We start from the raw sequence: 11,550 nt of genomic DNA, 5'->3' as shown, positions 1-11,550 counted from the left end.
CCGGGGGCCCCCTTTTTTAAACCCTTTTTTTGGGGGGGTGAAAAACCCAACTTTGGGGGTTTTTCTGGGAGGGACCAATTGGATTTTTTTCCCCGAAGGTTGGTTGAGAGGCCCCCCGGGGTTTCACTTTCGGCAATTGGTATTTCGAGCTTTTTTTCTTTGGGGGAACCTTGGGGGGCCCCGGCCAACCCCTTTTGTCAATGCCCCCCACCCCCCTTTGAATGAACGGGGCCCCGTGAGGAGGAGATCCAGGAGGAGGGTCCCCCGTTCCCCCCCTTCCCTTTCAGCGGGGCCGGGGGGCGGCCGCATCCCCCCCCCCCGCGGGGTCGCCCGTCTCCGTACTCGCCCCTTGTTGCCACCCCCACATCAGCACCCCTCCCCAAGACCCCCCTCCCCCCCCTTTCTCCCGCCGTTGACCCCTCGCCGTGCCTCGACGGCGGGATGTACCTGTTGGTGCGTCCATTGCCTGCCGCCCGCCGGGTTCCCCCCCCCCCCCCCCAACCCCACTCCACCCCCCCCTCCCCCAAACCCGGTACCCGCTAGCCCCCGCCGGCGCGTCTCCGTCCGTACCCCATTCCGAGATGTGCCGCGCCGCGCCTCGTGAGTTCTTCAGTATTGCCAGAGCCGTTCCGAGTAGTTCCGAAGTTCCGTCTCTAACTCTGTGATTCGGTGTCGATGTGGCCGGTTTGTATGTTGGATATTTATTTGAATCTCGATAAAACCGCGTTTTAGACGGGGCGGACGACACCAAGCGACACAACGTCAACGTACGGCTCTATCTCAATTCAACCGCGCTCGCGTCTCGGGCGGCAGCCGAGGAAAGCCTGCACCCACTGCGCACTGTGCATTTGACGGGCTGGCGACGCGCGCGCTACCGAGGAGGTCGCCCGTGGCGCGTGGGGCGTAGTCGCGAACCTGCGTCCACTTGTGTGTGTTTTGCGTTGAGAATGCCCACGCGACATATTTTTTCTGTTCACTTCGTTTTTCTGTTAATCTGTGATAATGCTTTAGTGCCCTACCCAACCCGTGTCCCGAATCCAGCCTTTGCGCGGGTGCATGGCGTCCTCCGCCCGCAAGCGCGCCCGCACCGGCGGCAGCGGCGAGGAGGACGCAGAGCCCGTGCCGGTCGCGGATGGCTTCGAGGCGCCCATCTTTGGAGCGCGCATCGTCGGCCAGGTCACCACGCTGCCGCTCGAGGGCGAGGACGGCCCTCTATCGCTCAGTCAGGTTAGCGTGGCGAGCGACCACGCGGGCGCCTGGTACGTCGCGACGAAGGACTCGCTGCTGCACGTCTCGGTGGCCGGGCGCGTGCGCCGCGTAGCAGCCTTGACGGCAAGTGAAGCCTCCTACACCGTTGCTGCTAGCCCAGACGGGAGCGCGGTGTTTGTGGCGGACTACAGCAACCACAAGATTCGGCTGGTGGAGGTGGCGACTGGCGCGGTGACGACGCTCGCGGGCAGCGGCGAGGCAGGCGACGTGGATGGCGTCGGCGAAGCGGCGGAGTTCAACAGCCCAGCCGGCATCGCCATCGGCCCAGACGGGAGCGCGCTGTTTGTGGCGGACCAATGCAACCAGAAGATCCGGCGGGTTGAGGTGGCGACTGGCGCGGTGACCACGCTCGCGGGCAGCGGCGAGGGTGGCGACGCGGATGGCGTGGGCGACGCGGCGGAGTTCTACAGCCCACTTAGCATCTCCATCAGCCCAGACGGCGGCGCGCTATTTGTGGCGGACCAATGCAACAACAAGATCCGGCGGGTGGAGGTGGCGACGGGAGAGGTGACGACGGTCGCGGGCAGTGGCGAGGATGGCGACGTGGATGGCGTGGGCGATGCGGCGCAGTTCTACGACCCAGTTGGCATCGCCATCAGCCCGGACGGCAGCGCGCTGTTTGTGGCGGACTATGAGAACAACAAGATCCGGCGGGTGGAGGTGGCGACGGGGGACTTGACGTGTTGCGTCACTGTTCACGCAAAGACACAACCCCGGGCCCAAGACTCACACTGTTCACACTATAGAGAGGGTGAAAATTGCGTTTCACCATGACTGTAGACTGAGAAGAAAGTGAAAGAACGACCTCTCTCTAAAAAGTCGTATGATTTCTAAAATTTTCTTCGCGCCTGCGGCGCGGCAGATCAGAGAAATCGGGCCGGCCTCGTGCCAGCAGCCGATTTCTATTTCGGCCAGGGAAATCAGCCAAATTTCCAGCAGCCAATTTCTAAACACCGATTTCTAAGGCAAGAGCACGCACTGTAGATGCGTGTGACCGCACGAGTGTACTAACCGACCCGCGCGGAACCCCGGCGCCGCAGCAGCGCTGCAAACCCCCTCACTGTCTCCTCAGCTGGCCGCGACGGCGAAGGTCGATCGCAGCGCCTTGAGCGCCTTGCCGGCGCGGCGCCACTCGTCGGGGGAAGCGTCCACCCGAAGCACGTGCAGCTGCCTGACGATGGATCAACCAACCAGTCAAGACGGTCGATGTATGAACTCATTCTCTCGCCCCGCGGCAGCAGCGGCCTGTCGCGCACACACGCCGAGAGGAGGACGACGAGGGAAGGGAGGCAAGCGGCGGCGAGCGTGTCGTCGCACCTATCTCCCACCGCTTTGCTTGAGCGGCGAGCCCGCCTCGCAGCAGGCGGCGGCGGCACGCAATGCCGCACTTTGTCGCCGGCAGCGCCAGGTCGTAGTCGTAAAAGACGACGCCTGTTCACGGCTCGAGGCGTGAAGAGCGTCTCTCAAGAGTTGTGCGGCTTTGGAGAGAGCGGCGCCGTCGGCGGTGCGGCGCGCGGCAGCCACCAGGTCCGCCTGAAAAAGGATGGCAGAGGAGAGGGTGGCGTGTCGCTCGAACGAGTGTCGGAAGCGTCACGGAGGCGTCACGGAGGCGTCTCGGAGGCGTCTCGGAGGCGTCTCGGAGGCGTCTCGGAGGCGTCTCGGAGGCGTCTCGGAAGCGTCTCGGAAGTGTCGCCTTCGCCAGCCCCGCCTCGAGGCCGAGGGAGGAGACGAGCTGGAGTTGCTCGGGCTTGCCGAGCTCGGCGATGCTGCTCGCGCCGGTGGGCAGCGCGCTCATCCGCACAAGCGACGCGGCGCTGCCCGTCACCGGGTCTCGCAGCCCGCCCGCGTCGGTCGAGACCCAGCCCTTGAGGACCTCGACCGAGGCGGGGCCGGAGCGGACGGTGCGGTAGGCGGTCTCCTCGGAGTACCCGTTCCCCACGATCAGCGCGCCGCTCGAATCGAACTGCGGCAGCAGCGCGTCCTGCACCACGCCGCCGCCGCTCTGCAGCAGCGCTCCGTCGGACGTGTAGAGGTCCTTGCCGCGGTCGGCCGCCGCCCGCCGAGGCCGCAGCGTCGCGGCGGAGAGGGCGGCCGCGGTCGAGAGCGCGAGGCGGCGGCGGACAACCACGCGGGCGGAGGGCAGCACCGCGGCGGGCCAGAGAAGGAGAGAGAGGCAAACACTCGCCATCGGCCGGGACCTCGGGACCTCGGGACCTGGCGCGCACTGGCACTAACACAGGTACACCGAATAAGAATTCGAGTCCGCGTTAGCTCAAAAAGAATTTACAAAAAAGAATTTTACACGCAAGGCGGTCGCACGACACGATTCACGCGACAACAGGCGAGGCGCGGGCGACGGCTTCCTCAGAAGCCGTCGCCCGCACCACAGGAGCAGTCACACCACTCCCACTCCGGCGTGGGACCCAGGACACGAGTTTGGGGTTCCGCGGCCCTGCCATTCCAACACTAATCACTATCGGAGTAATTTACCGATGTCCGTACACGCACGGCGCACGCACCGGCTCCCCCGTCCGGCTGCACAACGACGCCGCGGGCAATGCACGCCAGGTCACACCGGCGACACGGCAAATGGAGGGATGACGGGGTGAAGCTGACCATGCTGATTTGGGTGCATCATATCGGTCATCATCTCAACCAGGAACGCGATCACGTTCTCCTCGACCGGCGGGAACTCATGCACGAGTTTGCCGCCAGGGGTCACTCGGAAGCCGTCCGCTGAGAGTGAGCCGTGTACACGCTGCTCGGGCGCGCCTCGGAGCCCGAGCGCGTTGCGCACGGCGCGTTGCGCAAGGCGCGACGGTCCGCCGGAGTCTCGGGAACTGATCTCCTCTGCGAGGACCTGCATGTCGCGCAGAAGGCCTGCATGCGGCGCAGAAGGCCCGCGGGAGTCTCGTCGCGGCCCCGTGGTCCACACGAGGGCGCCGCAGGGGCACACTCTCCAGCTGATGTCGGCCACGCCACCGCATGCAGCACGCCGCACGAGCAGCTCGAGCGGGGACCCAGCTGCCGCACGCACGTGTGCCTCACTCTCCACGTCCCTCGCGCGGCGGGCTGCGAGGATGCATTCGTATGGTGGATGGAAGCTGGAAAGCTCCGTCGCCAGGAAGCTTGTGTCGATCTTCCCAGTTAGCAGGACCCCAGTCATCACGTCCGCAGGTGTCGACCAGGTCACCTGCGGTAACCTGTCCTGCGACAGCCTGTCAGCATACCTGTCGTCATGCAATAGCCTGAGTGTCACACGCGTCTCGCGATGATGAAGCAGCAGCTCCACGTCGCTCGTATACAGGTAGCGCCACGCGCGTCCAGCGTCGCCAAGCATCTCCACGGCTCGAAGTGCCCATGTCGCGTTCTCGCCCGGAAGCAGTGTGGGCCATGCGGATGAGCAACGCTCCATTGCCGCCTCGACCACGGCTGGCAAGGCGCGAGCGAACACCACGCTTGCTCGCGCCGCGACTGCCAGGCGCCGCGCAGGCAGGAAGATGAGCACGTGCAGGACGAGCTCCAGGGGCAAGGCGAGCAGCGGCATACACACATCAACGTCGGGATTTCTTTCCTCCCGGGCCCCCTCGCGCGCGGTTACACGCGGCGCTGCTTGGGTAGCCGGTGTCGTCACGAGAGCGCGCAGCAAAGGGGCCAGGGGCCAGGGCTAACATTCTTTTGGCCGCCACCCAGGCGACTCATTCACGACCTCCGCCCTGCCCCGTCGCGAACGCGTTTGCTCGGGTGTCTGCAAAAGAATGTCCACCAGTCCTGGCTCCTGGCCCTTAATCGCCTGAGATCGTGAACGAGTCGCTGTGGATGGCAGCCAAAAGAACGTTCACCATCCCCGGCCCCGACCCTTTAATCCGCAGGTCGTGAACGAGTTGCTGCGTGGGTGCGGCCAAAAGAACGTTTACCAGCCCTGGCCCCTGCGCCCTGGCCCTTAGTACGCTTAGTGTCCGGGGTCGTGAACGAGTTGCTGGGGTGGCGCCCAAAAGAACGTTCACCGTCCCTGGCCCCTGGCCCCTTTGTTTTCACAGTTTGACTTGTTACAGAATGGCGGACCGACCGGGAGCGGCCGCACATTGCTCGCTACCCCCCCTGCACAATTAAGCTCATGGCCGACCCCCCCCCCAGCAGCAGCGCTCTGCCTGTGGGGGGTGCTGGCATCTCTGTACAGACAGCAGCTGTAAGTAGCATGCGTTCCAGTGGCGAGAATTTATGGTCGGCATCAAAATCAGTGGTCTCACCGGCGGGCCCTCCTACTGCCAGCCGGGCGGTGCGGGGCACGCCAGCCTCTCTTCTACGCCTCTCGTGCCTCGCGGCGCCTCTGCTTCAAGGGGGGAAGATACGGCTCTCGCAGCCCATCATACGCCGTGGCACAGCGGGGAGCACAGCGGGCTGTACAAGATATTGTTCCCTATCTTCGCATGCTCGTCGTTGGTGATATCCGCGCGAGGTCATACGCCGCAGGCCAGCAATCACTCGATGATGAGACTACACTGATGTATAGGCGCGTGTGGTATTACAAGATAGACTCACATGGTCACAAGTGTTTAGTAAAACGCCAGCACTCGACACGACGAAGGTGTATTGGGCTCGAAGGCGCGGTGAACACAACCGCCTCGAGCGTACCGCTCAAATACGAGCCGAGGGTGGAGGGGGGGGCGGCGGCGAAGAGGCGGGAGAGCGGGGTCCAGTGCGCTCTGCTGCTGGGGGGGGGGGTCGGGGGGCCCCCCCAGCAGCAGCGCTCTGCTGCTGGGGGGGTCGGGACCCCCCCCCCAGCAGCAGCGCTCTGCTGCTGGGGGGGTCAGACCCCCCCCCCTAGCAGCAGGGATGAGCTTAGTTGTGCAGGGGGGGTAGCGAGCAGTGTGCGGCCGCTAGGGTTGCCTAACGTTAACTTTGGGCCTAACAGTTGCGCTAGTGTTGGCTGAAATCCTCAACGTTGTTCAAGTGTTCACCCCAGCCCATGCTGTTACTGTTTGTTACTGTTGTTACTGTTGTTCAGTGGTCAGCAAGCAGAAAATGGCAAAAAACCCGGGTAAAACCCGAAAATACCTGGGATTTTCCGGGTATTTTCGGGTATTACCCGCACTGGACACTAGAGATCGTCGTGGGTCACTGCCAGGCCTTCCTTACTGTTGTTCAGTCGGCCTAACGTTAGCTACTGTTGTTGGGGGGCCCCACTGTTGTTCTGTTGTTACTGTTAACACTAGCAACACTGTTCAGCTCTTAACGTAGGCAACCCTAGCGGCCGCTCCGGTGTTAGTGCCGAAAAAGAACGCACAACTCACCTCCCTTACGTGTTTGGGCTCCTCCTTCGCTGTCCCATCTCCTCCGTCGCCTAGCCTCTGCGCTGTCTGGCGAACGCCTGTATGCCATGCGCGCGGACCACGCTTGCGTGGATTGTGGATACGTGGCTGGCAGGCTGACCCGTGTGCGGGGTAACCCGCGCACGGGGAAGCTTCACGGGTTCGAGTCGTCAAACATTAAGCAGCGAAGGTGTGCCGAGGGGGGGCGGGAGGCGGTGTCGTCGTCACCCGGCGCTGCTTGCAGCACCATGGCGATGGCGCTAAAGTAAGAGGTTCCTCTTTTCCTCTCCCCCCCAGCAAGGCGCGCGATCCTCATCTCTTTCCCGCCTGGGCGGGGCGGTGGGCGGGCGCGGTGCAGTGCGGCGTGTGTGTGCGAGTGACTGCTACCAGGGACCATGGGCGTATTATTAAAACAACGAAGGCGCTCTCAAAAAAACGAATTTATGTATGTAAACAGTGGAACCAGTCGAGGAGGGGGGGGGGACGAGCGGCAAGCATTGAGGGGGACGGAAGGCGGCCAATTCGAGCGGCCTTGCGGCGACGCGTGGGGGCTGCTCCGGCCGGGCGGGCGGGCGCCTGTGTGAGGCCTGAGGCGCATGGGCGACTTCGTGGTGTAGGAGAGAGCAGGGCTGCGGGCTCACGTGGCGCACGCGTCGCCGCACGCGCCGAGCGGGCGGCGGAGAGGCAGAAGGCGGAGCGCCGCGCCAAGGCATCCTGCCACCGCGCCGCGGTCAACGGGGTGGAGGGCGGGGTCCCGGAGGAATCTTAAATAATATGGGCCACGCACGCGTTGTCACGTCTGGCGAGTATGACGGGACTCGGGAGGACCAGTTACGGGGTGTGGAGGGTGAGTTGAACAGGGGTTGTGCGCCAAGCCCTCCTGCTCGGCTCCAGCCGGTAGACAAGTCTTGTCATCAACAGAGTAGATGGATCTGACCTCGGGGCCGATGTGACCAAGCGCTGGTAGCGTGGTTTCACCTCACACCCATGGTCTCACAGTGTGCCGGCAGTCGCCGAGCAGTGTCGCTCACACAAGCCGCAGCACAAGTGACTGAGGGCCAGTGAGGGCGAGCCCATCGCTGTCACAGCTGTGGCAGCCGCACAGTAGGCTGTGTCAGCTGTGCAGAGTGTGTGAGCAGCAGAGGAGCTGCTCTCCAGGCTTCTGTCGCAAAGAGCTGCATGCCACCGAAAGCGCTGTCGAGGTTCGCCGAGCGCGGCGCAGGTTGAGGGACACCGTCACCGACGAGCGCGTTGGAGTATTCACTCCGGACAAAGACGGCCACACGCACACGAGCTGCGGTCGTGTGGCCGTCATAGCGGCGAGGCGCGGGACCGTCTGTGGCGAAGTGGGTCGCGTCCCTCGATTTTGTTCTACCCAGCATCCACACCCTTTATATACGACCCGAAAAGAAAAAATTCCGCCGTTTTAACAATTGTGAAGAATTGGACCTTCTACATGCACATGCGTGCGCGACGGCGGTGACAATTCGTCGGACCTCGGGAGAACAGGGACATCGGAGAGTGCAACTGTTCACGAAGCACTCTCTCCGATGCCGGCATGCCGGCTGGCGGGGTCCGCGCGAGCCCTGCTTCGGCACCAGCGTGGCGTGTGGGAGAGCCAGCCCGGCCTCGTCCCACACACGGCCCGGCGCCCCGCCACCCCGACGCGAGCGGGCAGACACTCGAGTCGGGAAGCTAGAGAGATCCCCTCGAGGAATCTGGGGTGAGGGTTAGTCCGACTCGTCGTCGCTCAGCACCACGCCGCGGCGGCGCGGCTTCTTGGGCTGCGAGTTGGCGGCAGGCGCCGGCTGGGACGCCTCCTCCTCCTCCTCCTCCCCCTCCTCCTCCTCCTCTTCCTCCGCCGCCGCCGCCTCCGCCTCCGTGCCCGCGGTTGCACCTCCGGCGGCGGCAGCCTCGGTCGCGGGTGCGTACGCCATGGTCTGCGCCTCCTCCATCTCCGCGTCGGAGGCGTCCCAGGCGGGCGCCGCCGTGGCGGCGGCCGTCGCTCCTGCGGCGCGGGGGAGATCTCGGCTGATCTCGGGAGATCTCGAGCGATCTCGCCGCGCCTCCGCGGCGGGCGGGGAGGCGAGGTGAGGTGGGCCCCACGTCTCTTCACACTCACGGGGGGGCAAGGGGGGGGGGGGGAAGGGGGGGCAGGCAATCCTCGCGACTCCACGTCTCCAAACAAGGCAGGAGCGCCACGGCATTCAACGTGCAAGGCCCAGTGCGCGTGGGTGAGCGGTGTGGGAGTTTGCGGCGGCGGGTGGAGGCGGGCTGGGTGGCTGCGGAGGCGAGGGCGGCGGCGGGCTTGGCGGAGACGGGCTTGGCGGAGACGGGCGGTGCGGTGCAGGCGAGGGCGGTGGAGGCGAGGGCGGGGGCGGCTCGCCCGCGTACGCCATCGTGCCGACGTCCTCCATTGCCGCATCCGAGGCGTCGAACCGCTCGCTGGCCGTCGAGGCGCGTGGCGACGCCTCGCTGTCCGAGTCGGCGCCTGTCGCGGCTCCTACGGGGTGAATCGGGGTGAATCGGCGGAGTGCATTGGGCGGGAGCGGCGAGGGAGAGAGGCGGCGTGGAGGTGGCAGGGGGAGAGGGCCAGCTGGGTGTGAGTCGCCTGGGTCGGACGGCTCCTAACTGACTCAACTGTAGTCGCGATCTCGCGTGTTTGTGAGCTCATAGCTGTGAAAAGCTCGCGCTAGGTGCCGCCCTCGCATTCGCCTTCTTGGGGCCCAGTGCTGCCTCTGACTGTCGTTGCTGTGTCTCTCCCTTGCTCGACGGCCTGTGCTTGTGCGTGTCTTTGGCCCGGGGTGATGTCTTTCGCGTGAAGACACCGACACCCTCAGGGGTTGGGAGCACGGCATTGAGAGCACAGCGCGCGAATACGAGCGGCGCAGATGCAGTGAATGCGGTCGCTGGCTGGGTCGGCGCCTTCGTCCGCCGAGACAGGGAGAGGTGTGGTGAGGGGTGGTGAGACTGCGCCGAGAAGGGAGAGGTGTGGTGAGGGGTGGTGAGAAGCCAGTGGCATACGCCACGCCCGGGAATGGTGTGAGCGAGCGTGAGAGAGACAGCGGAAGAAATGGCGAGACAGAGGCCGTGAGCGAGACAGGGAGGAGCGAGCTAGTGGGAGAGGGAGAGGAAGAGGCACCTGCGGTCGCGGGTGCGCCGGCCGGAGAGAGGGGCAGCTCGCCATCGTCCTACAGAGTCGAGTCCCGTCACTCCTCACTGCCACTCGGTGCCGCACAGCGGCGAACTCTCCTCGTCCTCCTCCTCCTCCGCCGCCTCCTCCCGCTCCGCCCCCGAAGCGGCGGCGGCGCGAGGGGAGACGGGGGACGCAGGCGGCCGCCCGCGCTTAGCGGCCGGCAGTGCCGCTCCTGTCAACCATAATTAATGGTTCACGATGAGGAACCAGCTCTCGCTTAGCGGCCGGCAGTGCCGCGCCGATCGCAGCGTCCTCGTCGGAGGAAGCCTCGTCGTCCGAAGGCGGGAGCGAGGGAGGCAGCGAGGGCGGCAGCGAGGGCGGCAGCGAGGGCGGCAGCGAGGGAGGCAGCGAGGGCGGCAGCGAGGGAGGCAGCGAGGGAGGTGCCGAAGCCTCGTCGTCCGAAGGCGGCAGAGATGGCGGCAGCGACGGCGGCAGCGACGGCGCGGACGGCTCCGATCCCGAGTCGGGAGCGTCGTCCGGGGAGAGGCGGAGCTTCTTGGCGCGGTGGAGCACCTGTCAATGAGAGGTGATGAGTAAGTACTCTCATTCCTCGGGGGAGAGGCGGAGCTCTTCTTCGGGCGGGTGGAGGACGACCTCGTTGGCGCTTCGCGGCGCGAGGTGTCCGGCGACAGCATGGTGCCTAATTAATTAATTAATTAGGAGGTAATTCATTAGTTAACGGCGCGAGGTGTCCGGCGACGGCGTGGTGCCAGTCGGGGGTGGTGCCCACGTAGCGCGGGTGCCAGTACCGCAGCAGCGCGTCCTCCTTCTCCTTCCACGCCGCCCGGCGCGGCGCCTTGCGGCGCGCAGAGCCCGAGTCAGCCGCGGCAGCGCCGTCGGCGCCGTCGGCGTCGGAGACAGCGGCAGCCTCGTCGAAGGCGTCCGCGGCCGCCTCCTCCTCCGGCAGAGGCCGCTTGTCGCCCCTCCCCTCGCGCTGCACGTAGCCTCCCTCGACGATCTGCTCGCAGTCGCTCGGCCGGATGTGGAAGAGCGCCTCGACGAAGAGGGCGGGGTTGCGGCTCGCGACCTGAGGTGTGGGGAGATGTGGGGAGATATGGGAGATCTGGGGAGATATGGGGTTGCGGCTCGCGACCTGAGGTGTGGGGAGATGTGGGGAGATCTGGGAGATCTGGGGAGATATGGGGAGATATGGGGAGATGTGGGGAGATATGGGGTTGCGGCTCGCGACCTGAGATATGGGGAGATCTGGGGAGATCTGGGGAGATATGCGGAGATATGTGGAGATATGTGGAGATATGGGGAGATGTGTGGAGATGTGTGGAGATCTGGGGAGATCTGGGGAGATCTGGGGAGGTCTGGGGAGATCTGGGGAGGTCGCAACCTCGAGGAAGCGCTTCGCGGCGAAGGCGCACGTGCCCCGCACCTCCCTGTGCTGCGGCAGCTTGGACGCGGGGCTCTGCAGTACGTCGTCGTACACCGCGAGATGCTGCAGCTCAAACAGCATCGCCTCGAGGCCGCACTGCTTGACGAGCCGCGAGAGGAACATGCACGCCGCGTGGGCCACCTCGGGCGGCAGCGTCGCAAAGTGGCGAAGCAGCGCAATGTACCGCCGGATGACCTGCCGGTCCGAGAGATGGGGAGGTCTGGGGAGAGATGGGGAGAGATGGGGAGAGATGTACCGCCGGATGACCTGCCGGTCCGAGGCGAACTGGAAGAGCTCATGCTCAAAGTCGAGAGCCACCTCCTCCACCACCTCCCGCCCCTCCTCGTCCTCGTCGTCTGCGCCATCGCCCTCGGCGTGAGCGCTCGGTG

General features: G+C 65.2%; 4 protein-coding genes across 4 annotated transcripts in view; 1 reads left to right on the top strand and 3 right to left on the bottom strand.

The window, feature by feature from the left end:
• The window catches only part of EMIHUDRAFT_463908 (hypothetical protein), a gene marked incomplete at both ends in the record, with an annotated part of 5,484 nt that extends 3,441 nt beyond the window's left edge, over positions 1-2,043 (top strand). The window contains one exon of the mRNA XM_005772970.1: positions 1,042-2,043. Coding sequence (XP_005773027.1) covers positions 1,042-2,043 — 1,002 coding nt within the window. The remainder of the gene's footprint in view (positions 1-1,041) is intronic.
• A 294-nt stretch (positions 2,044-2,337) lies between these two features.
• On the bottom strand, positions 2,338-3,457 carry EMIHUDRAFT_208544 (hypothetical protein; the record flags this gene model as incomplete). Its single annotated transcript, XM_005772969.1, has 2 exons — positions 2,338-2,436; positions 2,999-3,457. 2 exons carry the CDS (start codon positions 3,455-3,457, stop codon positions 2,338-2,340), a joined length of 558 nt encoding a protein of 185 aa, XP_005773026.1.
• A 289-nt stretch (positions 3,458-3,746) lies between these two features.
• On the bottom strand, positions 3,747-4,550 carry EMIHUDRAFT_355146 (hypothetical protein). The gene has a single exon (XM_005772968.1). It carries the CDS (start codon positions 4,433-4,435, stop codon positions 3,839-3,841), a length of 597 nt encoding a protein of 198 aa, XP_005773025.1. The 5' UTR covers positions 4,436-4,550; the 3' UTR covers positions 3,747-3,838.
• Positions 4,551-8,311: 3,761 nt separating this feature from the next.
• EMIHUDRAFT_101909 (hypothetical protein) overlaps positions 8,312-11,550 on the bottom strand; it is a gene marked incomplete at both ends in the record, with an annotated part of 6,780 nt that continues 3,541 nt past the window's right edge. Inside the window, 5 exons of the mRNA XM_005772967.1 lie at positions 8,312-8,589; positions 9,724-9,772; positions 9,985-10,290; positions 10,508-10,804; positions 11,120-11,356. Coding sequence (XP_005773024.1) covers positions 8,312-8,589; positions 9,724-9,772; positions 9,985-10,290; positions 10,508-10,804; positions 11,120-11,356 — 1,167 coding nt within the window. The remainder of the gene's footprint in view (positions 8,590-9,723; positions 9,773-9,984; positions 10,291-10,507; positions 10,805-11,119; positions 11,357-11,550) is intronic.

The sequence above is a fragment of the Emiliania huxleyi genome, assembly GCF_000372725.1.
Source record: "Emiliania huxleyi CCMP1516 unplaced genomic scaffold EMIHUscaffold_35, whole genome shotgun sequence".
Taxonomy (NCBI): Eukaryota; Haptophyta; order Isochrysidales; family Noelaerhabdaceae; genus Emiliania; species Emiliania huxleyi.
The sequence above is the reverse complement of the archived record's forward strand: the minus strand, read 5'-3'. Positions and strand labels throughout refer to the sequence as shown.